The following is a 26093-nucleotide window of genomic DNA, read 5'->3' as shown; positions in this document are numbered from 1 at the left end:
GGTTTCAGTGAGAAGTCAGCCACCTGCAACCTGGAAGAGGGCTCTCACCAGAACCTTCCATGTGGGCCCTGATCTCAGCCCCCAGACTGTGAGAAGCACGCGTCTGCTGCGCATGAGCCCCCAGCTGTGCAGCTGTGAATCGCAGCCGAGAGCACTGAGCTAGGAGGCATGGGTCTAGCTTCATTTTGCCTTAGTGATGGTCACAGAAGGTAGAGTTTCACCTACACTCACATTTCTTCTCATTTCAAAAGGGCTTTTCCAAACCTGTCCCATGGTTTCGTCCCCACAGATATTCCTCCCTCTTCCTGTAACTTACCTTGCACCCTGCTGCCCCCGAAGTCGGCTCAGCGGTCCTCATCTGGAGCTCCTCCTACTTCCTCTCCATCATCTGTAGGATTTCGCTGCTTTCTTTGGTAAATAAGCATCTTAAATTCCATAGGTTCCTTATTTTAGATGATAGGCCTACTTTCAAGATTAGATTCAATACCCTGAATCATGTCTTATTATTTTTGCAAAACAAGTTCTGTTCACAGAGGTCAGGAGAACACGTCTCCTGCGTGCCTGCTACCTGAAAACACCTTGTGCATGCTCCCGTTTATTTTCTACTGTGACCACCATCCCCTTAAAACCACTTTCATTTATCATTCATTCCACTTACAGGCGGCCCCACGCAGGGGGAGAGTTCAGGAGGCCTGTCCATATGACCTTCCTTCCCTTCTTGGTTCCATGGCACAGAGCGTGCTCTCTCCACCCTCCCACACCCCCTCTTTCTAAAGCACATCCCATGTGGAATCCAGTGGGGTCATGTGTAACGGTGGCCAAGTCTTTCTATATGCTTCACAACATGCTTAGTCCAAGGATGCACATAGTAAACAACCTATAAATAAAAGATGAACAGGTGAGTAGATGAAGCACACAATATAAATAAATAATTTCAGTGGAATTATCGGCATGAAATGTTTACTCATTACTGGAAAGCCCCGGAAACTAAATCCCTGTGTGTGGATGACCCTGTAGTTATGTGACTCTGCACAGGAGCAGCTGAAATGAAAATAGGATGCCATGTGCAGAGTGGGGTAAGGAGGGAAGGGAGACTTAGGGCCATTTAAGTCCATCTTCTAACCAAGCATGAACCTTAAATATGATACCATGATTAATGCCTGAAAGTCACCCTTGAGCTACTGAGGACTTGAGGGAAAGTAGGATGTGAGTTACACAGTGGACACTGGGCATCGGGACCTTCCTGCCCAAGCTGAAGGGAGATTGATGAGACTGAAGGGACGGTCCTCTGGAGACATTGTAACTCCTGTCACCCCTGGAGAAAGTGAAACCCCCAAGATGACCAGCAATGACTACCGCCATCAAAACAACCTCGATTTCCGTTCCAAATGGGTGGGAATGTTGTAAAGAATGAAATAGCTCTCTCATTCAGATTATTTTTTTGCCCAGCTGTGAGAATTTTCTTTTATAACTTTAAATCTTTAGCAACCTCTGTGGGCAGCTGTCTCTTGATGTCCTCCCCCCATTCATTCTTCTGGATTAAGACAGACATTGGGTTTGTCTCCACCAGCAGGAGACCTGAGTAAGGGAGCATGCGAGCTCCAGGATGAGACGGTGGAGAGAGTCCAGAGCTAGGCTTTGCCATCTGCAGGCTGTAAGATCTTCCCTGGTTAGTCTTTAGTTCCTCAGATTTACATAGGCGGCTAAGAGTTAGGCAAAGCTACTTCCACAGGTAAAAATTAAAAGCACTCTCCTCCCCATGGGATTACTGCGAGGGTGAAATGAGACAGCGGATGTAGATGGTTCCTGGTGCTTAGTGAGCACTCAGGAGATAATTGGCATTATTACGCCTAAAATAAAGCCCCACTGAGCATGGAGACAGCAGTTACTCCCCACACTAAGCCTGAGGAGCAGCAGGACTCAAATAACTGTCACTAAGTCAGCTACGGGTCAAAAGGAAGAAATGGAACTTCTGTGTGGGAAAGGGGAATGGGACCTAATACATGTTACTCTGTCAGGAAAAGTCAGATGATAGAGACCAGGCAGCCACACCCATGAGATTGGGTAAAGATGATGCTTGAAATGGAAACTCAGGCCCCACCATAGGCTGGTCACACAAATGAAGCTGGAGCCCCTTCCAATGCCTGCTAGTGTTAGTACTGAAAGCCACCGGATACTTTCTAAAAACTTGCCACACTTCTCATTTATCTCTTACTTTTCATAAAAACCCTGTGGACTATGGAATATTATTCAAAATGATGTGAGAGGAAACTCAGGTTCCTGAGGAGCTGATGAGCAGGTTAACTGGGGACAGGACCTCACACAGCCCACAGCACCTTCCACATCAGCCCCGTGCTGTCTGGGAGAAGCAACGTTGAGTACGAAGGCTCAGGATGAGGTGATAGTCAATAGCAGTGGACTCTGTAAAACATAACTTGTTATATAAGAAATGTGGGAAAAGAGAAACAAGGGAAGGAAATGTGGGTGCTTCCACCCAGGCTGGCGGCCTTGTCATTGCTCCCTCCATGCCTGTCTTTATCTTTGCTGGATTCTGTTTTCTCTGACGTCTCCCCGCTGTCTGTGCTCTTTTCACTTGCCATTACTTTGGCTGCTGGTCCTTCTTTCTGAGCATCTGCAAGCTCAGAATGCGTTCCTGCTCTTGCTAATTTGCCCTCAATGTCCAACTCTTGAAATTCATGAAGGGGGGAATAGAAAATTTCAATAAAGACATGAGATGTATAGAAAGCACCAGATATAGATAAAAATGTGAGAAGCACAACAACCAGAATAAAAATCTCAATGAAGGGATCCAACAGTGGAGAGATGACAGAGGGTAAAATCAGTCAACTAGCGAACAGTGGAGTTCACCCAGCTGAAAACAGAGAATTAGACTGAAAAAAGTGAGCAGAGCCTCAAGGACCTGCGGGGTAATAACCAAATATCCAACATTTGTTTCTTTGAAGTCTCAGAAGGCGAGGAGAATGAGAGTAGTCGTGAAATATATTATAAAAAGTAATGGGTGAAAACTTTCCAAATTTGGCAAAAGTTAAAACCTAGAGATTCAAGAAGCTGACTACACCTCAAACAGGATACCCCCCAAATGCAGAGAGATACCTCATAATCAAACTTTGCAAACTAAAGCTGTAGAAAAATCTTGAAGGCACCGAGATCAGTGATGCATTACCTACAAGGAACATGGTTTGAAGGACAGCAGATTTCTTATCTGAAACTATGGAAGCCAGAAACAAGTAGTATGATGTTTTCCAAGGGCTAAAAGGAAAGAACTGTCTATCGCGAATTCAGTATCTGGTGAAAAAATCACTCAGAAATGAAAGATGACTAAAACCATTCTCATATGAGGGAAAACAAATGATTTGTCACCATGGGACATTCCTGTAGAAATTGGCTAAAGGATGTTCTCCAAGCAGAAAGAAACTGTGTGTCTTACCTCACCTGACGAAGACAAGCCCCAGGCACATTTTTTATCAGGACCTGAATGTTGTTAGAAAAGGCAAGACTGGGATCTTTGTGGTGTTAGGGCCGTTCAGGAACTTGCCTAGGGTGGGAGGGTGGGACACACTCATCCAGAACTTCGTAAACACACACTCGTCGATGATGGCAAGTGGAACTGGGGACTCTGGAGGAGATCAGTACCCATATAAGCGTTTACAAACTGCTTGTGATATTACAGGATCCTCTGCAAACTGTTACCATCGAGCAAAACTGGGCACCATGCCGTGTGGATCCTCCCTGTGTGTGTCCTTGGCGGCCTGTGAACCTACGGCTATCTCGGGCAAATTCCGATTACGAATGCTCTTAGGGCCAAGCTACAGGGTGCTGTAACATCACAGAATTTGTTCAAACTGCTTTGTCTAAATATAAGTTCATGACGTAAATGTACTGAAAAACTTTTTAAACCTTTATAGATGGGTGCCAGGTTTAGAAATATTTTGCCTGGGGTGTTTTCCAGGAGAGGCATTCTTTGTAATTTAATTTAAAGCTTTCATAAGTTCTGAATGAGAAACTCATTGGAGAAGTCGTGGCAAAATGCTTGTTATTTGGGCAAAAGGTGGAAAAGCAGGGAGGGGATCTTAGCGTCTGCAGTGCAGAGAGAGCGGAGCCCCCTTTCTGTTAGCAGGAGAGAAGGAACCTGACATGAGCCTGTCTGAAAGCAATTAGAGGGCTGTCCTGCCAAGAGCAGGCGACATAGGCTCCCATTTCCAAAAGTAAGATGACTCTGCTGAGTAGGAACCTGCAGAGAGAAACCTTTAGTGACCTTCTCAGAGGGGATCAGATGTCACGGAGCTCAGGAGCTGCTGAGAGGCCTCCACCCCTGACTCCCCTCAAATAAAACACACCCACTTACAGGGCAGCCCATTTCAGGGGGGAGGACACCGGATCCCTGAGCTCTGTGGGGGCCTCAGGCAGAAATGCCCGTTTCTCTAGTTGAGAGGGGTAACCAAGGCTAGGGGTTCTGAGGTGGGAGGGTGGCCTGAGCCAGTGAACTGATGAGAGGACCTCTCAGCCAGTTCTGGGAGATTCCCCCAGAGGCCTGCTCCCCATCCCGGTGCCCAGGTGCCCAGGTTGCCCAATGCTCAGGGCCCATGGAAGTGTGAGAATGCAGCTAAAGGTCCTCAGTGCTGGTTGGCCGGCAGTCTGGCTGGAATGGTCAGTGGGGAAGCATTTATGAGATAAAAAGTGGGAGTTTGAGGGGTCCCTGACTAGCCTTGTCACAGACCAGCAAGGGTCCCCCTTGAGTCCTCTCTAAGTCCCATGAGGACGGCGGCTCTTTGCAGTTGGCTGAGTCCTGAACTGCAGGAAGGTGGGAGTTTCCTGACCGTCGCTGGGCCAGAGAACAGGACCCAGGTGAGGTGAGCGCTGTCCCTGCACAGCCTGGCCCTCGGTTTGCGTCACTCCCACCTCCTGCCGCTCACTCTGAGCACCTCAGGGAGCGGCCGCTCTGGTTCAGGGATGGAGCCTGAAGGAGTCACAATAAACGAGGACAGAGCCAGAGCCTGCGTGGGAAGGAGGGGGGATCCCAGAGAAAGGCCCGAGCACAGGATGCTGATGGGGGCTCTGAGGTGGAAGATGCTGCTGTTGACCGTGGCCTGTGCCCGTGTTGGTCCTTGGAGCCCTCCCTGGACACTAGGCTTCCGTGGTGGTCGCTATAGACCGAATATGCGAAATGTGAAAACCTGTCCCCTCCAAGTGATGCCCTGTAGAGGCAGGGCCTTGGGAGGTGATGAGGTCACAAGGGGGAGCCCTCGTGAATGGGATTAGTGCCCTGAGAGCCGCCTTCCCTTCCTCCCAGAGAGAATGAAGCAGGCGCAGGGAAAGGCGGCCGTCGATGGAGCAGGAAGCCCCATCAGACACCGGCTGTGCCAGCACCTGGATCTTGGACTTCCAGCCTCCAAACTGAGAAATAAGTCCCTGTTGTTTTAAGGCTCCCAGTTCATAGGTTGATAGTATCTTTGTTATAACAGCCTGAGCAGACTAAGATGGGGGTGCTATTTCTCTGTTTCTCTGTGTTGGCCATGCCCCCCCATCTCCCGGGGTGCCGGGGTGCCCATCGCCGGCCAGGTGGAGCAGGCTGTGGTGGGGGGGATGACAGCTAGGCCAGGACCCCCGGGGGCCCTTGGTCAGTCAGACCCAGGAAAGCCAACCTCAGACGTCAGGCCTGGGCTCACGCTGCGGGAATTCCAGGTGGGAGAACCGCTCATAATAAAAGTGGCAGAAACTCCGCCACCCTGACCCTGAAGCCGGGCTGTGCCGAGCTCCGGGGCCGGGGTAGAGGGAGTTCTGCCCTGGCAGGCAGGCGGGACCAGGCCAGCGGACTCCCAGGGGCGGGAGAGAGGCAGTGACTCTCCCGACGCTTCCTCCCCCGGTCCCTCACCACAGAGGTGCGCGGCATTGGAAAGGTTCTGGTTGCTCCGTTCTCTCAACAAGAGTTAAGCCTTTTATCAGAAGTCCAGGGACCCTTCCTTCACAGCTTTATATCTAAACTAAGCAATTCTTTCTATCAGGAAGGGGTAACGTTCTGGGAGCAGTGGGCTGTTTCCACAGGAAAATGAGCCCAGGCAACCACACCCTTGCACACCATCCGGGTGACCATCTGTCCCCTGAAGACACAGGCACACACCCGGGTCCAGGGCCTTTCTCTACAGTATTTAAGATCTTGGGAAGCACCCTAGTCCCATAACCAACACACCAACATGGGCTGTGTCCTTGGACAGGTCAATGTCCTCTCCGAGCCTCATTTCCTCAGGTGGAAATTGTCACACCCACAACCAAGGCTACTGTGGGGACCCAACGAGGTCACGGGCACAGTTTAAAAGCGGAGGTGCAGAGGACAATGCAGATTTCAGTGGCTGTGTGCAGTGCTGAGCAGCATGCCAAGCACACAGTAGGGACTCAAAGCGGTTCATTGAGTAATTTTGGGGGTGCCCCCCTCATCACCGCACTGCGTCCCCTGTGAGATGAAGGAGCGCCTCTTTCCTACCCAGCTGCCCTGGCCATCAGGTTGTTCTCACTTAAAGTAACAAGTGAGAGCATCTTACTGCTTATAAACAGGCGTATCCATGATGTCCTTGGCTCCCCTGATAATAGTCACGCCGAGATGTTTACAAAGACGAGCGGATGGGAGCTACTTCCAAATAAATCTCTGCTAATGAAACTGGACCACGCCAAGGATAATGGTGGCTGATATTTGTAGAAACAGCCTTAATTTCAACAGTGTGTCCCATGTAGAATGTTCTGCACTCCACAGTGGCACAGGAGGGGGCCAGGCAGGTATTTGCACAGTCATTATAAAGCGAGAGTCATTAAGGCTGAGCGAGATTAAATGACTGCAGAATCCTGACAGCTGGTGAGTGGGGACCAGGGGCCTGGGCCAGGCCTGCTTCACCCACTTTCGTGTCCTTCTCCTGACACCTGGGCTTCCCGACAGCGGCCGAAGTCCAGGCCCTTCCTCCAGAGTCCGGACTCGCCTCCCGTGAGGGTCCCCGAGAGCTTGGCGGAGCCCAGGGTGCCCCTAGCAGCTCTGGAAGCAGGAGGGGCCATGGAAAAGCCCGGACCTCAAGCTGAAGTTTCCAGCTGCTCTGACCATTGCCTAGGTGACCAGGGCACGCTTACCGATCTTTCAGGGTCTGCATGAGCAAATACTTAGACAGAGTAGGTCGGTCATTAGGGCATCTCCCCTCTTCTAATGGTCGAGAAAGGAGCCACGCCTCACGCCATGGTGCTAATTCAGACCCGTACGCCTTTCAGAAGCTCCGCGTCGGTCACATTTTGCCGTTGCTGTCAGTGATGTCAGGGGTCACCTGCCCTCTTAGCCCAGACTCGGCCCCGCTCCACCCTGAATGGGCGGAAACCAAGAGGTGACTGCTGCAGTCACTCCAAGCATGGTAACTATTGCTTTATTTTTTATTTTTTTATTTTTTAAAAGCTATTCCAATTGGAAAGGTTTTTGTATATGCAGTTTCAGGAAGTATTTTAGAGGATGTTATTTCAATCAATAAGAAAGAAAGGTCAATCTTTCAAGGGAAAAATATCAAAATATATTTAAACTCAGCAGCAGAGATAAAGAGACCAGGACAAAAGGGAGCTGACCTTGCTTTTTTTTTCTTTCAAATTCCAGTTCAGTATTTTTCATAGATGGTCTCAATTAGTTCTCACAGCAATCATGTGAGTTAAAAAAAAATAGGTACTCGTTTAGGGCCTGGGCAACTGGTGCCCGTGGGGACAGCAGAAGGCACACAGTGGGCGGGGAACATGGAGGACACTGCCGTAGGTTAGTGCGAATCCAGTTTCCCAACCAGGGGTCTCGGCGCAGAATATGGCCCATGCAGCTGATGGACGGCTGAGGCAGGGCCTGCGAGGTCACGGGCCAGGGCGGTCTGTCGGTCCTCGACCTTGGGATGCCCTCTTGGGGGCACTTTTACTCAAGGAAAGGTCAGGTGGGTCACAGGAGTTGACTGTCTCAACTCGAAGCTCCTACGAGCATCTTCAACTCACAGGGTGTCTTAAAATACCGAAACGCCCCCGTTACCCAAAGGGCAAGACTCTCTGAGGGTCCTTCCAGACATACGGACATGCAAGGAGGTCCGGGGCCTTTACATATGTAATATATAGGTAAGCATATCAGCTGCCCGTCTTTAAGGCCAGTCAAGAGAGAAATGGGCAAGGAGTGGAGCGAACAAACTCATTGGTGGGCGGAGGAGACGAGATGGGAAGATCCTGATTGGACTGTGTCTCCTGAGTGGACGAGACGCGAGTGGCAGTCCCAGGTCCTCCCCACACGGCACTGGGAGTCCCTTGGCCGACCACACGGTCCAGGAAACCTCTGAAGGCAAGGGGAGGAAGACTGGGTCCATCCATCTACGACGGGCACCGTGGATGCCCCGCCAGGCCCCTCTCATACGTGACATCTGCAGAGTGACAAGCGGGTGGTACAGACAAGCACCTGCCATGTCCCAGTCGCAGGGACAGAATAAAGCCCGTGTCAGACGCCCGCTTTCGGTCGGAACGATGGTTGCCTCCCATGTGCTCTACGACCAAGACGAGGGAACCTGGTTCGTACACATTTTCTCAGTCTAAGGAACTTGCCAGGTCGCAGCCGGTCTCCACTGGTGAGAAGGGCGGGAGGCAACGCACTGGGCATGTCACTGTCTCCTCTTAGTGTCCGAATCCGAGACATTTCAGGCAAAAGGGTGGTTTTCAGTTTTGTGATCACTGCAGCTCACTGACTTTTTAGAAGAAAATATAAAAAGTCAGTTTTATTTGACAGATGAAAACAAATGCAAAGGTGTGTGTGTGCATGTGCGTGTGTGAGCACATGCGTGTGTGTGTGAGCACATGCGTGTGCATGTGTGTGTGACGTGGCCGCCTCTTTGCAGCCCGTCCTGGTGCATGTACATTTTCGTAGTATAGTCTGGGAATACCTTTCCCTGGAATAACTCACTGAACCTACACCGAGGGGCGGGAACATGCAGGCAGAGGGGCGGAAGGAAGAAAAGGGCGACGACGTCAGAGGCAGGTGAGGAAACCAAGTCTCGGCGGGCGGCGTTTCCTGAAAGCCCCGCGGGGACGCTGCCGCCGGGCCTCCTGCACTCCGTTCCGCGGGCCAGGCTGTCGGGCCGCCCGGGGGTCAGCGGTGGCCTGCTTTGCAGGCGGCAATGCAGAGACCTTCACTGTGCCTCCACGGTGCCGCTGCCGGAGGAGCGGTGGCCTGTGCGCGCGGACCCGGCGCCCGCGGGGTAGAGCGGGAAGGCTGCCAACAGCATCGCCCGGCTCTGCTCTAGGGAGACGGGGCAGTGTTCTTATCGGACATTCAGAGGGTCCCTCACTTAGCTCCGGCTGAGCTCTGCCAGCCTCCGGTGTTCTCAGGCCTCGGGAGAGAGCCCGGGGGAGGCAGCCTGGCTGGTCGTACACGTCAGGGGCAGCAGGGCCTGCGGTTTCCCCACGCAGCCCCTGTGGGCTCCACCCGGCCCCGGGGGCGCTGCTTTTCCCCCCGAGGAAGCGCTGTTGACCTCCCCGAAGCACGGCCGGGACAGGTGGGAAAGGCCGTCCCCATCTGGGCGGCGGCTTTCATTTTTTACTTATTGATTTGAAGGAGACGATGGTTTGCTGTTCACTTACTCAGGCATTCACTGATTCTCGTATGTGCCCTGCCGGGGATCGCCCCCCAACCCTGGTGTATGGGGATGACTCTAGCCCACTGAGTACCCTGGGGGGGGGGCGGGGCTGGGCTTCTCCGGTCCTTCAGAGGCTGACCTAGGAAAGGAAGATACTACTCTTAAGAGTTTTCTGTGTGTCAGACATTGTGCTTATATTGTTGAGTTTTCCAGGAGGTCTGTGAGGTGAACGGCCCTCCCCATGTTTCCTGGTGAACAAATTATGCTTTGATTAGATTATTTTCTTAAGGTCACTTGTTTAGAAAGTGGCAGATATGGGATTCAAAGCAGTTTTTGGACCCCAAAGGCAGCCCCATGCAGTGCTTTCCAAGACGGTGTGGCATTCATCCCTGATGCCTGGACACTTATCAGAGACGTGAACTTGGGGCCCCTCCCAGACGTGCGACTCAGAGGCCCTTTGAGTGGGGCCCCCTCATGAGCAGTGCTGGCCGGTGGAGGCCCCTGTCAGCGGGAGCCCTCCTGTCCTGCTGACGCCATGTGGCCAGGATGGCTTTGCAGCGTTGATGCAGCAAGAGGCCTGAGGGGGAGCCCCAGCTGGCCCTTAGTAAGCGGTGACCTCCTGCAGGCCCCTTGGCTCTTCAAGGCCACCAGGGCCTCATCACCAAGCCCTTGTCACTGGGAGGGGGTAATAATGACAACAGTCCCCATACAGAGGGATCACTGCAAACAATGTCATCATTCTGCGATTACGCCGACTTCTGCTATTCTAAGCTCCCCTACTTGTTGCTCTCCTGGGAGAGGCATTGCCCTTAGGGGCTCAGGGACCCTCTGGCCCTGGCATCGCCCCCTCTGTGACGGAGAGAATGTCCCCAGCTCTCTAGTCCCCCTCGATGCCTAGGATGCGGCCTCGGACAAGCCACAGACGTCCATCCGCCAACCACGGCGCACCCACATTCTCTAAGACTCTCGGGCGTGCACAGCTTCTCTGCATCATTAGCATCTTCTTCTGTGCAGAGGTTTTAATTTCTAATTTTATCTCAAGCACCCTGTTCATATTTTGACACCTCCTTAGACGATTTCACTTAAAATGAGACCACTCCCCCTCATGAGCTACAGCACCTTCCTCTCCCACTGCGTCCTAGCTCAGTCCTCGCAGGGTGTCAGGGGTGTCCTTACCCTTCCTGGCACCTCACTCTCTCTGCCTTTACTCCTCCCTCTGCTCAACCTCCTTCCTGAGCTCTGAGGAGAGGACGATATTTCCAGTGCCGCTCAGCCAGGCTCCCGGCGACAGCAGAATATGCCCAGGTGGGACATGGGGGTAAAATCCCAGCACAGGAGCCGAAAGGAAGTCGCACAGCTGCCGGGGGGGCATCCCCTGGGCACCCACCTATTCTAATCCCGATTGTGGAGATGCCTCTAAATACTTGGCATTAGAGCTGAGCCATAAATCAGGGCTTTTACCTTCATTTGAAAATGAAAGGGAGAAGAGCCTCTAGGAGCTGATAAGAGTCTCTCTCTACAGCCAGGTTACTTCTGGGGCCCGAGAGGGCCCTGGAGGGACCCTGGGAAACTGGCAGGGAAGCTGGGTTAGGTAAGAGAGGTAAGACCAGGGACCACCCATTTCTGTGCAAACGCCCAACAAGAAAACCTGGACACTAGATGGCAGCAGGGGCCCATGGTTGTTGTTTTTTTTGCAAATTACCCGGCTTTGAAATCCTGGGGAAAATAGAGCAATATTAACACAAATACAACCGTATTACAAGATCAGCCTATCTTACTTGACAGCCACCCCCACCCTCCACGTAGAGCTGATGAAGAAACAATTGGGCATAAATCACTGTAAGTCTCAGATGTACAATCTGGAAAAGAAAATGCCCCCATAGAAATAACAGCAAAAGTGGATATTTACCAGTTACTTGGGGTCATTTTTCTCAAAGGTGGGACTCAAGTGGATTTTTTGCACAGAGGAGAAAGGATTTACACCCAGCCCCAGGAAGGCGCGGCTCCACCTGTGGCCCGCAGCCTGTCACAGTTCTGTGGGAAGGTGTTCAGTTTCCCAGGTGACATTCAGCATCGCCGAGCCTGATGGAGTAGAAATCACCTGTGAGTCCTGCCCAGGGTAGTTAGGTTTGGGAAACGGTTTTTAATGGCAGAAATCCTTCTTGGTGACAGGAGTCATTAGGAAGAGCGGCCCAAAGATCAGGCTCCGTTTCTCAAGGAGAGGTCGGCTCTTCAGCTCCTGAAAGAGATCAATTGTTGTTTCTGATGAGGATCTTGGAATGGACTGGTGGGTCCCTTCATGGGTCTTCAAGAGCATTTTTGTTCACTTGCTGAGTGTCAGGTACCATCTGGGGTCTGATCTGAAGTCACAGAGTGGGTGATACCCCCCCCCATGTCTAGTTCAGCCTGAGGAGCAGGGTCCATGGGTCCCAGTGGAAACTCCCCCACACTCCAGCTTCCTGTCTTATTTTCTCTCTAGTGCTCAGGGAGGCCAAGGGGGCTCTGCAGGTGGACACCCCAGGCCCCATTCAGGACAGCAGCCTTCAGAGAAGCAGCTATGGCTCCTGGTGCTCAGAGTCCTCTCTCTAGAATGGAGACAGGCGTCTGTGGTGTGTTCAGCTGTTCCCCGTAGGCTGTGAAGACACTAAGGGAACCATGCTCTGCTGCTCACATTTCAAGATCGTAGCCCTTGATTTCCTGGATGCACCATCACACTCTTAGGCAGCCTAGAGACCCATGGGACCAAGGGAGTCCAGGAAAAACAAGACAAGGAAATAAAACATGTGGAATTGTCAACTATTTAATCCTGAAGATTGAGACAAACTGCAGGTGGAATGAAGCACCATGACCATGGCCAACCATGGGGTCTCCATTCCGCCCACATCATGCGGTGGTGCAGGAGATACAATGTTTCACACCACTGTTGTGCTACAATGTTTCCCTCACTTGTGGACTCCCATGTTCTGGTCCCTCTACCCTCTAAGGGAGTTACCTAAAGCTTTCTGGTCAAGAATGGAGAATGCTTTGCTACCCCTTTGTGAACACTATCACTCACCTATGGCTCCTATTTTTCCACGAATCTCCCACCTTCCCCTAAACTGCCTTGCCTTCCCTGTTCCCCAGGGACTGCAGGAATACCTTCTCTATTCCAGGAGGAAACTGGGTGAAACCTGGTTCCTTCCATCAGCTTCTGTGACGCTCCAGCTCTGTTCCCGCTGCTCTGCCAGTTTCATTCCTTTGCAGATTCACAGAGGCTCTGCCTCTTTTCTCCTGAAGCCCCTTCCCAACATTGCATTTCATGTCGTTTCACCCGAGGGTGCGCCAATCGCCATCTCTCCTGACCAGGCCGCGCTGTCAGTTCCAAGCACTCTTCCTGATTTCAAATTTGATCTGAACCTGTCTGTGCGGAGATAACCCCGACACAACCTGAGTCCAAAAACAGAAAACAACCTGAGTCACAAAAATAGAAAAATTGTTGTAACCCCTTGCAAAGAGTCCTCTTGCCAAAGATGATGTCTAATAATAATAATAATAATAATAATAATAAATAATAATAACAACAACAACGCTGTTTCTCCCTTGGGGTTAGAGCTGGGTCTGCGCCCTTTCCACCTGCCCGTCTTTGCTAAGTTATGGGGGGGGCTTCTCTGTGGTCAGCGCGTAAACAGAGGTCAGAGATGGGGACCAGCCTCTGCCCCAGGGGTCCCTCTAGTTTGCGGGAGTTGCCTCTCCGGGTGGGCGGTGGGGCGTCCCCACCCAGGCGCCCCGCCAGCCCGCCCTCTCCAGCCCCGCGCTGCTGCGCAGGGGGCCGCGCGGCGCCGCGGGGCGGGGAGGCTGCGCCGGGCGGGTCGGGCTGCGGAGCCGGCGCTTCCCCTCTCGGCGCGGGGATGGTTGAGTCCAGCCGCGGCCCTCCGCGCGCCAGCCGTCCCCCGCGCTCCCGCCTCCCCCCGGCGCGCTCTCCTCCCCGCGCCCCTCCCTCCGCTCCCACTCGCCGGCGCTCGCTCCGGCTGCCTCCGCTCCGGGCTCCAGGGCTCTCCAGGCTGCGCGAGCTCCGGGCCGCCTCGCCCCGCCCGCGGCCCCGGCCCGCTCGGCCCCGCAGCGGCCCCGGGCGCGCACCGATGCTATGAGAGCGAGGCGAGCCGGGCGCCCAGACCTGCGGGAGGCGTCGGGCGCGCGGCCGGTCCGGGGACCCGGCTCCCTGTCCTGCTCGCCCTGCCCTTCGGGGACCATCCGGCTCTGCCCGTAGCCCGCGTGCCGGGAGGAGTCGGCGCCTCGGAGAAGAGCCCTCGTGGTCGCGCGTGTGGAATATCTGCAGACATGACGGCGTGGAGGAGACGCCAGCCTCCGCTCCCGCTCCTGCTGCCGCTGGCGCTCTGCGCCGGGCTCCTCGCCGCAGCGAAGGGTAAGGAGGCTGCGGGCGCCCGGGAGATGGTGGGGAGACGGGGAGGCGGCGGGGAGACGGGCGAGCCCTCCGAGGAGGCCCGTGGCCAACGCAGGTGTCTGCCCGGGGAGGGCAGGGGACCGAGGCGCGGCGTCTGCGGATGCTCGAGGCGGGGAAGGCAGCGCCCGAGCCGAGCCTCCCCCAGCGCGGGCTGACCCCCACCCCCCCGCCGCCTTCCCCTCGCTCCGGCCCGAAGGAGACGCCGCTTTTCTGGGTGCTGTGGGTTGTCAGGGAGAAAGGAGCCAGACCCCAGCGGGCCGGCTGCGCGGTCGTGGCTGCGCTGCCTCCACGGAGATGTGGGCGCAGCGGGTCGGGGCGGCGGGGGCTGGTTCCCAGGACTTTCTCCGGACCCGGAGCAGCTGGGAAAGTGGTGCTGGGAAGCCGGCCTCGCAAGTTCGGGCTCTCCGGGGGTTTGGGGCGCCACCGGGCAGACCAGCCGGCTGGCCCGGCGCCCCGCACCCTGGCTCCCCGCGCCCGCGGAGCATCCCGGCCTCCCCTCCGCCACCCCGGGGCCCGAGGCGCTGCCTCCGTGACTCCGCGAGGCCCCCCGCCTTCTCCGCGCACTTTGCTCTCCGCAAGTTGGAAGGCGCCGGCGAGGAGCCGGGGGAGCGGGGCGCCCGGGAGGGGATTCCTCCCCGGACGCGTCCGCGAGGGGCCGGGGGCTCCCCGGCTGCGCCTGGGGCTCGGGGCGCTGTGCACTTGGCTTTCTCCTTGAAACGAGTTAGGGAATGTTCCCCCTAAGTAGCCCACGGGCTGCAGCCTCGGGGCTGGCAGTGGCTCTGCCCTTGTCTATTCTCCGGGAAGGCACACAAGCTCCCTCTTGATTCCGAGGGGGAGAGAGGGGGGGAGAGAGATAATCGATCGATTTTCACATTGCAAAGTACGTGCCGCTCCCGGTCTGGCTCCTCGGACGCCCTCCCCCATCCCCGCTCCTGCAAATAGCGTGTGGATTTCACTGTGGTCCCTGTTACGCCTGGAGCCAAGTCTTGCGGGTTGTTTCTCATGGTCATCTGCTCCCCCCAGGATCCCCCTCCCCTCTCCAGATTCTCCCAGCTGTCTCCCCGTTTCGTGGCCCTTCAGTGTTGCAGATTCTGGGGTGACTGACTAGAGGGAGGACCGGCTCTGGTTCCACTCGGACGGTCCGGATGGGCCTGGCCCGGGAGGCAGGGGAGGAGGGCAGGCCAGGCTTCCCCCTGGAGCTCTTCTCCAGGGGCTGCTCCGGCCGCTGCGAGCTGACCACGAGGGATGTCCCTCCACACAGGCGCCCTGCCTCACAGAGGGGGCTGTGGGAATGGTCCCCAGCACCCCAGGGAGCAAACGGTGGTGTTAGTGGCCCAGTTCACGTTCTCTGGGGATTAGGAAGCTACCCAGGGACGCTGGCCCTCTGCGCACCCACCCGCCCGGTTGGGTCCCCATGCCCCGCGTAAGGAGTGGGTGCAGGGAGCACCTCCGAGGCATCGCTGGGTGGGTGGGCAGTGGCCTCAGGGAGCCCTGGACTGCCTGGAGAGGGAGAGGAAGCTAGAACAGTGGAGCAGGGGGCCGTCCCCCGGAGGTGTGCGCCCATCGGTGTGGAGGGTGGGGCAAGGGCCTGGGGACAAGCCCCTCGGAGGAGAGAAGACACCTGGTAGGCGACTCTACTCGACTTCCCGCCCCTTCCCCTCGCTCAGCTCTCTGGGCCTGCGAGGGGCCTCCTTCTGCCTCTGAGCACACTCTCCTCTCCTGCTGTTCCTTGTGCTCTGGGCGCCCTTCCCCCGCAATTAGCAGGAGTTGCTGCCTGGAGACGGCAGCCGGCCCTGCCTGGGCTGCTTAACAATCCGCACACGTGTGTGGGGGAGGATTCCGCTCCCGGGTGGGCCGGGCGCTGCGAGGGGCGGGGGAGGGAGGAGCCGCGCGCTCCCAGGTCCCAGCGCCCACAGGGCGGGTAGCAAAGCCCTGAACACGCGGGAGCCTCGAGGGGCAGCCACCCCGGGAGAGCACCGCCCGCTGCGCCCAGGGAGCCCCGGTCCGGGCTGTAGAAGCCATAAGTGCATCTTTGGGTTGCTTGGCGTTTAGGGAACAAGAATAAGACGTGTGTGTGAGTGTGTGTGAGTGTGAGAGTGTGTGTGAGGGTGTGAGTGTGCATGTGTGAGAGTGTGTGTGTGTGCATGTGTGTGTGAGAGTGGGTGTGTGTGTGCGTGCATGTGAAAATGTGTGTGTGAGTGTGAGGGTGAGTGTGTGTGAGTGTGCGTGTGTGAGTGTGCGTGTGAAAATGTGAGTGTGTGAGTGTGTGTGAGGGTGAGTGTGTGTGAGTGTGTGAGTGTGTGTGAGTATGTGTGTGTGTGAGTGTGTGAGTGTGTGTGAGTATGTGTGTGTGTGAGTGTGTGAGTGTGTGTGAGTGTGTGAGTGTGTGTGAGTATGTGTGTGTGTGAGTGTGTGAGTGTGTGTGAGTGTGTGAGTGTGTGTGAGTATGTGTGCATGTGTGTGAGTGTGCGTGTGTGTGTGAGTATGTGTGTGTGTGAGTGTGTGAGTGTGTGTGAGCGTGTGTGCGTGTGTTTGCGCGGCCCCCTAGTGCCCGGCCTGGCTCGGGGTCCCGCCGCTCCCGCACCACCCGTGCGCGGGTCTCTGCGCCCCAGGGTCGGGCTGGGGGAGGGGCCGCCGGGCGGGGCCGCAGGCCGGAGCCTGGTGACGCCAGCCCGAGTCCCCGCCCGCTCCTCCCTCGTGGCTCCTGGGCGGGGTCGCACCCGTGGGCGAGCCCGGGTGGCGGAGGTGGGGGCTGGGCTGGGCGCCTGCGCGCACAGGGCTTTCCCGGGAGCGGCGCGGGGACCGCTCGGGCCACCGCCGCCCACGCTGCGCGAGCCCGGGGGCTCCCCGTGGCGAAGGCCGGCGGCCGGTGCGCGGTGCGCGGTGCGCGGGCGTCGCCGGCGGCGTTGGCAGGTCCCGCGCGGTCGGTGGGCGCGGGTCCCCCAGTGCCCGCCGCCCTCAGCGTTCGTTGCTTGTATTTTTAGCTTCACCACAGGTTGGGGCGCCCGGAATTCGCCGGTGATTTTTTCCTTTCTGATGGTCCGGCGGGTGCGCGCTGCCCCACAGCAGCCCGTCGGCAGGCCCTGGGGGGGGAGGCCTTGCGCGTTGCCATCTGGCGACGGGGGCAGGGACTCTCCCGGGGGCGCCCGGCTGCGCCCCTGGTCTGGGGCTGACCTGCCCGCTGTTGGGGAAACAGACTTTGCCTCTCAGCTGCCCCCGCGTTCGTGCAGCGGGGAGAGGAGGCGGCTGTTGGCAGCGGCGCCCAGCAGCCTCCTGAGGGGCCAGGTGAAATGCTTCCCCAGGTGTCACCGCAGGAAGCCCGGACGGAAAGGCTCTTGTCCAAATTCACAGTCCTGGCGTCCCTAATGCTCCGCAAAGAGGTGTAACTGTGCATTGTGGGGTCTCCACGGAAACGTGTAACCCAACAGAGGGGGAGGGGGAGAGGGAGAGGGCCAGGCATTCTTCCCCAACCACCTGACCTTCCACTGGGCAGTCCGATTCCTTCCTGGCCTGGCCACTGCACACACACTCCCCCTGGGGAAGCCGGGGACTCCCACAGAAAACCCCTAGTCACTAAAAAGGTGGGCCAGGTGAGAGGGAGTTGAGGCCTCTGCAGGCATCATTTCCTCGGCAAATATTTTTTATTGCATTGTCCGGGGGATTCTTTGTTGATTCAATTCAGAACCTTTCGGCCAGAACACGCTGGTGCATCTGGGGCTCCTCCACGATGCTTAGTTTGAGATTTTAAGTCTTTAAAAAGGAAAGAAAAGGGGAGGCTGTCTTCCGAAGCGACAGGTTTTGTACAGTTGAACTTGTCACAGCAGGGTGGGGAGATGTCACTAAACAGGTCCTGGGAAGAGGGGCAGGTGCGGCCCTGGAGGTGGACTTCGCCCAGGTCTCTGGCCTCCACTCCCACACTGGCCTGCAGAGAAGGGGGATCACAGAGCTCACCGGCTCTCAGCTGGCCCGTCATGTCACTGGGAAGGGACTTCGAAGTCCAGTGGGTGAATGCAGCTCCTCCTGGGGCCCACGCTTCCCTGTCTCCATTTCATCGCCACTAACACCAACAGAGCTTTGAAAATGTCAAGAAAATGCTTCTGCTTCCTTTAAGAAATAGATAAACAAGGGCCGAGGCTGGTTTGTGCTCACTGCAGACGAGACAGCAAAGCCAGTGTGGACATTGCTAAGCTGTCCAGATGCAAATCGCATGTTAAGTACCCCGTGCGGGGCTGGATTCTCAATGTGTCTCCCACCGGTTGGCTTTCTGCTGAGCTCATGGTGGAAATAAGCCACTACCACCTGCATATGCAATTTAAACTCTGCTTTCCCTTCAGCCTTTTGTGCTTCTTCTGGTTGGTTCATTTCCTTCTTGAATGAAGTAATTGAACTCCTTGAACAGAGTAGGTGACAAGCTATGCCATCTTTTATTTTAAGTTTACTTGTTTAGCTAATAAATCAGAGGGAGACATATGAGTAGAGGGATAGACATTCTATAGTCTGCAGGGTCTGCACCTTTGGGTTGCTTGGGTGTGAGTGGAAACCTGTGGTCCCTGTGCTGGTAGACTTGGAACTTGGGTCAGTGGACCAGCCGTGGTCACTGAATGAACCAGACCACCTCCTCTCTGTGGCGGGGCCACCGTAGGAACTGGAGACAGGTATTGGTTGAGACAGTGGAACTGTCCTGGATGTACCGCCTGAAGCCAAGAAATCCCTCCTTTGGCTGGGCTGCAACACAGTTAGTCCAAGAGGAAATCAACCCTTGACCGAGCCTTCAATTGCACAGCCACTGCGCTCAGCCCAGGGGATGCCCAATTCAGAACAGCCCACCAGCGTGGAAATCAGTCATACTGGGTATTTTGCTCAGTGCAAGGGAAAGAAGACTCTTCCACACTGACTTGACCATGACTTAAATGACCTGTGACTAATTAGCATGTCTGTATTTAGTGTAGAATTTCTCCCCTAGTCCTGAGGTTGATAAGGAACAGAATTAAAATTTCCATTATGTAAAGAAGAATAGGTGAAAATTGTTTCATTGAATTGGTTAAAAATGACTGATTGTAGGAGCTTAATGGAAATAATTCACAAGTTGCAGTTGTTTTTTTCCTAAAGAAAATCAACCTTTTGGATGCAGAGCCTGAAACACTTTTTCCCCTTTTTTGAGCTCAGCTGCAATTTCTCTAAGCCATGTAAATCGACCACTAATGTCGCGTGAGGAAGATGCCAGCGGTGCTTGAGGGAAGTTGCAGGATCTTTCTTTGGCCTGCAACATCTTTGTTCTCGCTGGATGAGAGATTTCATGATCCACTGGCAGCACCGTCTCCTTCAACAAAACCTGCTTCTGAAAATGCTGTAAACAGCTGACTGCGGAATGAAATGTCAACAAACTAACTTACTTAGACTCAGTGTGACTCTGACCCGCAGTGGCCACATTTGTCTCTGGCTGAAACTTCTCTGGTGGGTGAGAAAGGCGCCGGCATGGGCACCTGTTAAAGTGTTTCTCTGACGCATTTCTCTGGTGCATTTTGTCATTTATGGGCCAACATCTGCTTTGTCCTTCAGCGCGGGGCTGGGAGAGGGAAGGGCCGTCTGGGGCTGCCCTTCCCCGGCCTCAGCGGGTAAGAGACGCGCTTCCTCTTGGGTGCTATGTTTGTAAAGAAGTAAGTCATGAGTAATGCTTCGCGAGTTAGAAATTATTCTTGTTGCTGACATGAGATCAGGAGAAATACAGGCCTGAAGGAGTCAAGTTGTTGGTGCCACTTAGCAGTTTATCATCCTTGAGTTACGTTTAGAGTATCGTTGCAACCTATTCGCAATTTATATAAAATATGGGCTCAAGTCCAAGTACCTTTTATTCACTTACTTATTTTTTGTTTTATGTGTTTTGAAGACCCTTGACCTCAATAAAATTCGAGGAAAACTGATGTGACGCATAGATATGATAAAGGTAAATCGAACTTCCTCTCTGAATGATCCAGATAACTGGAGGCTGCAGGAGTCCCAGGGGAATCAGGGCAGCTTCTGAGGATACCCAGCATTTCCCCAATTATCCTGGCAGCTCTGCATTTTTTGCACTAAATGTGTCACCATTGTCATTGTAAATGTTGGCATTGTGACCGTGGTGTAAAGTCTTAGAATAATCTTTTGTAAATTTTGTGTGCGTAAGAATCACTTGAGGTCTTGTTTAACTATAAATTCCAAGGCCTCTCCCCCAAGTGATTCTCAGTAAGTGAGTTTTGGATGGTGTCAGAAATCTGCATTTACATATGTCTGTCCATCCACCCCATGCACCTATTCATCCATCCATCCATCCATCCATCCATCCATCCATCCATCCATCCATCGTCTGTCTATCTGTCTATCTATTTCTACCTCCCTTTCAATAAACACCATCAAAATCAAGTCACCTATTTACTGAGCCTTCACAGGCTGACTGGTCCATGCTGATTTCATGATGAATATACTCTATTATGAAATTGTGCAATTATTTCCAAAGATTTCTTCTTTAGCATTAGTGCCTCCATTTTCAGTGTTCATCATTCTATACTGGTTAATCTTTTTTTTTTTTTAAAAAAGGTTTTACAACAAAGTTGAGATTCAAACTCCCTATCCGTAATGCTCATATCTTGGGACGACTTCAAGGGAAAATTTTACTCTTTCATATAAAAACACTGTACGAATGAATTACTTTATTTTTCTTTTCTTGTTTAGTATACTCTGATATGATTAGTGTTATGTAAGAAAGAACTAAATGTTGAGTTAAAATTAGAATTATTTGTGGAGTGATCACTAATGAATTAAAAGCCTTTGAAATTAATTGTGAATTCTAAGCTGTCGTTTTCCAGATGCTTGGTGAAGTCCTATGCCTTGATTCAGAGAAACTTATTTCTCCTCTTGTTTTTAGTAGAAAGCATCTTTATTGATCTTTTACAAGCGAGTCATTTTCTGCATGAAGTTGATAGCCATATAAAATGTATGGTGAACTCTCATCGTTCATGTTCCTATAAAATCCCACACCCTTGATGTGACTGTGCTTCTTACCCCCTGACTCTGAGTGAATTTTCACTTCTCTTTCTATCACTGAATTGATCACCGACACTACAGACGTGTGATTTTTATGCCAGTGGTAATCTTCAGGGTTACAGGCTCCTTCTTATGAAGATGTTGGGTTCTCCTGAACTTAAAGATACTCTGTTTTCTTTCAAATGAACAATAAGAGTGTGTTCAAAGGCCATCAACAATTTTTGTCTCCATATTTCAAACTATTATCTTTTAAAAAAAAATCTTTTTAATTCATTGGTTAGGAGAGTGGTAGGCTTCGATGCACAGTACAGCTGTGGGTAGTTAAGACTTGCAGGGCATGGCTGGCACTTCATGCAGAGAAGGAGAGGGGCCCTGAGGACGTAAGAAGGTCACAATTTTACAAGATGTTAACTGAATGGAGCAGATGCTTCCCTTTCTGGGCTGGAAATGTAAGTTTCCCTGGCGTCAATCTTGCATTTCTTCACTCTCACTCTTTTTCTCAGTTCTTTGCAAAATATAATTACTGTGAACAGCTTAAGACAAATCTGGCCATTGGGATTTTCTTTTGTGTGTGTTGTTGGCTATAGATATGAGGTTGCAGGGTACTGGATCTTTCTGGGTGCTCCATTTTACATGAAAATGATGTAAAAAATTTAAAATATAAGTCTTAATACTTTTAATAAAATTGTAGATAATATCAAGAGAAAGTCAAGTGAGAACAATTGTCTTGTGACAGGTAAGTGGAATGACCTTTGTTTAGTGATATATTTAAGTAAGTTGAACTACTACCATTTGGGGGGAATATACATGTGTTTAGTCTCTTAGCATCCTTCCCAATGAAGGCTAGGGAGTTGAAGAAGAGATTTGGGAAGTCTAGACTCTTAAATGGGATTATAGTAATCACCTTGCGCACCTGAAGAGTTAGGCCGTGGACCTGCTAGAATCCCTGCTAGAATCGCTCACGTCAGTAAAACTGCAGTTCACGATCCCTTACTATTTACCTACATACTTGAATAAAGAAGATGAATCTGTGTTTGCCCTCATGGATCTTTCACTTCCTTAAAAAAACGAAACAAAACAAAGTCACTTGACTTAATTCGTACTTATTAAAATACGAGACTGTGACAGAGACACTAAATATCATGCAGATTTTAGAGAGGAGTCCCCAGGAGGTGAAAACCTGGAGAGAGGGAGAAAGGAACAGAGTCGGTGAGAAGGAGGGTGCTGAGTGGGAACTGGCCTGAGGACAGGCAGGAGCCTCGTTTAGTGTCCAGCGTGGGGGTGAACCCACGGAGACTGTGACTCACTGTCCCGGGCCCTTTCCTGCAGTGAGCGAAGCCGAGCACCTTGTCCCAGGTCTTCCCTCCTTTCCTCACGCAGCAGTGGGCCAAGCCCTTGCTTGGATTGTGAATCTGTTTCTTAGAAGGAAGGTTTTCTTGTCTTGTTAAACTCTGCTTTCCACGGTCCATGCTGTTACTGTCATTGTGTGGCCGTGACCTCGGGATGCAGCACTAATAGAACCCTGGGTGGGAAACACAGGCCGACGGACGCGCGCAAACCGCCAGCAGCCTTTTCTAGTTTCCCCCTCCTGGCCGTAGGCGTCCCCGCCTCGGGCACCGTGTGTGCTGCGCCCACATGTGCAGAGGTCGCGCTCCCCCAGACCGGAGTCCCCTGCGCTTCCCACGGCTCCGCCTCCCTCAGCGGCCCTGGGCCCGTCAGGGCCCAAGCAGGTTCCTGCTGTCCCAGATGCACCCCTGTCCCCACTCAGCCCAGCTCTGCCCAGCTCTGACTCACCCAGCCTGGGCTCCCTCCAGACTCCTTTGCCCCGCCTGTGCTCCACAACCCTGGGTCACGACGCAGGGAATCGCGAGGTTAGAATCTTTTAAAAGATACGCCGTTGCTCGGTTGCTGTTTCTGTCCCTGTGCCCATGGAGCTCACCGCATGGATCCTCAAGTCCCGGAGGAGCGAAGATGCTCTGCAGCCAGAGACGGGGCCCGCTGCCTCACGCTCCCGGTCCCTCTGTTGAGCACGTGCTCTCCCGCACCCGGCTCTGTCCCCTTTCCTAAGAGCCAATTAATGTGTGACAGCGTTTTGTGGGAGACTCAGGAGAGACGACCCGAGGCAGGGGGCAGTGGCGGTGGCCTCCGGTCCACGGTTCCTTCGTTGACACACCGAGGCTGCACTGATGCGCCTGGAACCTTACGGGCTGGGCTGGGACTCCGCCGGCTCCCGGCTCATCCGTGTTTCCTTTTCGCAGTCGTCATTGTCCCTCCTCGTGTGTACGGAGTGAGGTGTCGGGGGGCGGGTTGAGCTTTCTCCCCGGGAAAGTGGTTCGATGCTATTAGAGCTTTTCCGCAGGTGTCAACCTACGTTGCCGTTTGGATCTTCATGACTGTTTTATCTCTCAGCTTTCAATTTAGAAGAATTACATAAGAGGATTATGGAACAAAGAGGAACTAATCAGTCTCTTTCCTCGACCACCCCAATTACAGAAACTCCCTTCCCGCTGTTTCCAGTGGCCACAGGAGACAGGGCGGGGCCGGCGGTCGGGCCTGTGGAGGGTGAGGGTCCCGCGACCTGAGAGCGCGCTGAACCGGGAGGATGATTGATGTCTCCCAGCAAATGTGTTTTTCTTTCCATTTTTATGATGGATGGACAATAGGCGGCCTTTTAAAAAGAGGGTGTAAAGTAATATAAAGTGTTAGATGACAGGGTGAAGCGACTGTCATTTCTGCCATGAGGTGGGCTTGCTTTTATATTTGAGAAACAGGTGAGCAGGAAGAAAACAGAAGTGCGTATGTAAGGGGTCGGGCGTCGCTTATTGCAGCCTTCACATGAGGCTGCAAGATTCAAGCTACTTTTTTATGCCTTTTCATATTTTTTGTCCCAAATTCAGGAGACACTGGGGACAGAGAGCCAAAGACATTTTTGGCAAGGTCATGTTACGTTGTCCTCTGTTGCTCACGTGGATCCTCTGCAGGACTAGACGCCACCAGGGGCGACTGAAGGGCGAGAGAACAGTCACGGGACGCACCTGAGGGGCGCCTCCCATCTCAGCCTGTTTGCGTCACCTACCTCCTGCCGCTGGGTAACATCGCCACGGAGGCAGCAGCTCCCGCAGCGCACAGTAGGGCCTCCCAGCTTCTGCCCGTCCCACGGATCCCCTGCCGGTGGCCTCGCGGGCTGCAGTCCAGGCGCAGCAGGGACATGAGCCTCGCCCACAGCTCAGCTGGGGCGGGACCCACTCCCACACCACCTACGACTCGGGGGTGGCAGGAATTCCACGCCCTGTGGGTGTAGGACCTAGAGCTCAAGCCTGTTGCTTAAGGCCACCTCGGTTCCTAGAGCCCATCCGCATGCTTTTGTGTCATCGGGTTTCCCAAATGGCTCAAAGCCCTGGAAGGAGAGAGAAAGGGAGAGAGACGGGCAAGTCGGGAGCTCCAGTGTTGTTTGTAATCACATAGCCATGGGGACACAGTCCCAGAAGCAAGGCCCGGGTCCTGCACACATCCAGGGGGAGAGAGTTACACAGGCCACGACCGTCCGCAGGTGGGACCCTGGGGGCCGCCTGCAGAGTCTGTCCACGCGACCATCCTGGGGATGTGTTAATGTATAAAGAACATGATGCAGTCAATAGGCAAAGGGCCCAGGGCCTGAGTACAAGTGGGCAAGAAATTTAAGTTGGTATTTTACAGAGAGAACAAACATAAATAATGAATGTAGGGGAATCGTACCCAAACTTAATATTTACCTAAAGAATGTAAATTAAACAATGCTGTTTTTCTACGATGCATTCGTGAAACAGCTGGTACATCGTGTATTAGCAAGTGCACAGGGAGGTCACTTCCATATGGGATTGTTGTCTATCTAGGAAAAATTTGGGGGGGGTGCAGAGAATTTGTCCGTACCCCTGAATATGAGAGAGTCAGAAATGCGATGCCGCCTGCAGCAATCTGTGCTTAGTGACGTTAGCCCCTCTCCAATAGTGAAAATTTGGGCAGAGCTTGAACGTCCACCACCCTAAAATAGCTAAATGGATTGTGTAACACACTGTACTGCCCACACGAAACTGTTTCCATGGTGAGAGTTTGAGTTGAACATTCAAAATCGTATGTATATTTAGTTTCCATTTTTATGTAGGGAAAGGCCAGCCACTTCTCCGCACAGGTAAAAATATCTGAGAAGAGACACACACTGCAGCATTGATATTCAAATGGGGCTCCAGCCTTGGAATAATTACCGAGTGCTTTCCTACATAATATAATAGTTCTTAAAAAGGATTACGTGGAGCAACAGCGAGAGAGACGAGCAGCTCTTAGCAGAACGTGCTGACGGGCGGACCCTGGACAGGTGATAAGACTTTTGAACTTGCCGCGACCTTCAGGTTTATGAGTCCAACTGCCTTGTTTCACTCGTGTCCAGAGGAGTTAGGTGTCGGCACAAATGCACTGGGAAGTGAGACAGCTCAGTCTAAGCGAATGATCTTCTTGGGGGAGCCCAGATATCTCTTTTTTTAAAAAAGCATGTTTTTATTGATTTCAGAGAGAGGAAAAGAAAGGGAGAGGAAAGAGAGAAAAAGAGAGAGAGAAACATCAATGTTGAGAGAGAGAGTCATTGATCGGCTGCCTCCTGCACGTCCCCTACTGGGGATCGAGCCCGCAACCCGGGCATGTGCCCTCACGGGAATCGAACCAGCGACCTCCTGGTGCCTGGGATGACACTCAATCCCTGAGAACCACTGACCCTCACGGGCCCAGCCAGGCATCCTCTGCCTCCCTCCTGCCCTCTTGATTCCCTCTCTGCTGCATCTTGACATAGGGAAGGTAGGATGCCTGGGAAAGTTCTGGGCTTACATTTAAAACCCAGTATTATCCCAGCAGCTGGGAAGTGGGATAGTCAATATTTAAGCTTCTGAAGTGGTGAGGACCACCAGGCTGCAGGACCCCAGGCTACAGGACCCCAGACTACAGGGCCACCAGGCTGCAGGACCCCAGGCTAC

General features: G+C 53.4%; 1 protein-coding gene across 1 annotated transcript in view; it reads left to right on the top strand.

Annotated features, from left to right (window-relative positions):
- The first annotated feature begins 13787 nt into the window (after nt 1-13787).
- The window catches only part of LOC148093619 (CUB and sushi domain-containing protein 1-like), a 379865-nt gene continuing 367559 nt past the window's right edge, over nt 13788-26093 (top strand). The window contains exon 1 of the mRNA XM_087815025.1: nt 13788-14034. Within this exon, the coding sequence (XP_087671151.1) occupies nt 13950-14034 (85 nt within the window). The 5' untranslated portion in view covers nt 13788-13949. The remainder of the gene's footprint in view (nt 14035-26093) is intronic.

This window comes from Miniopterus natalensis, chromosome 2 (assembly GCF_054644295.1).
Source record: "Miniopterus natalensis isolate mMinNat1 chromosome 2, mMinNat1.hap1, whole genome shotgun sequence".
In the NCBI taxonomy this organism is placed as follows: Eukaryota; Metazoa; Chordata; class Mammalia; order Chiroptera; family Miniopteridae; genus Miniopterus; species Miniopterus natalensis.
Note: the sequence above shows the minus strand (reverse complement) of the source record. Positions and strands in the feature narration are given on the sequence as shown.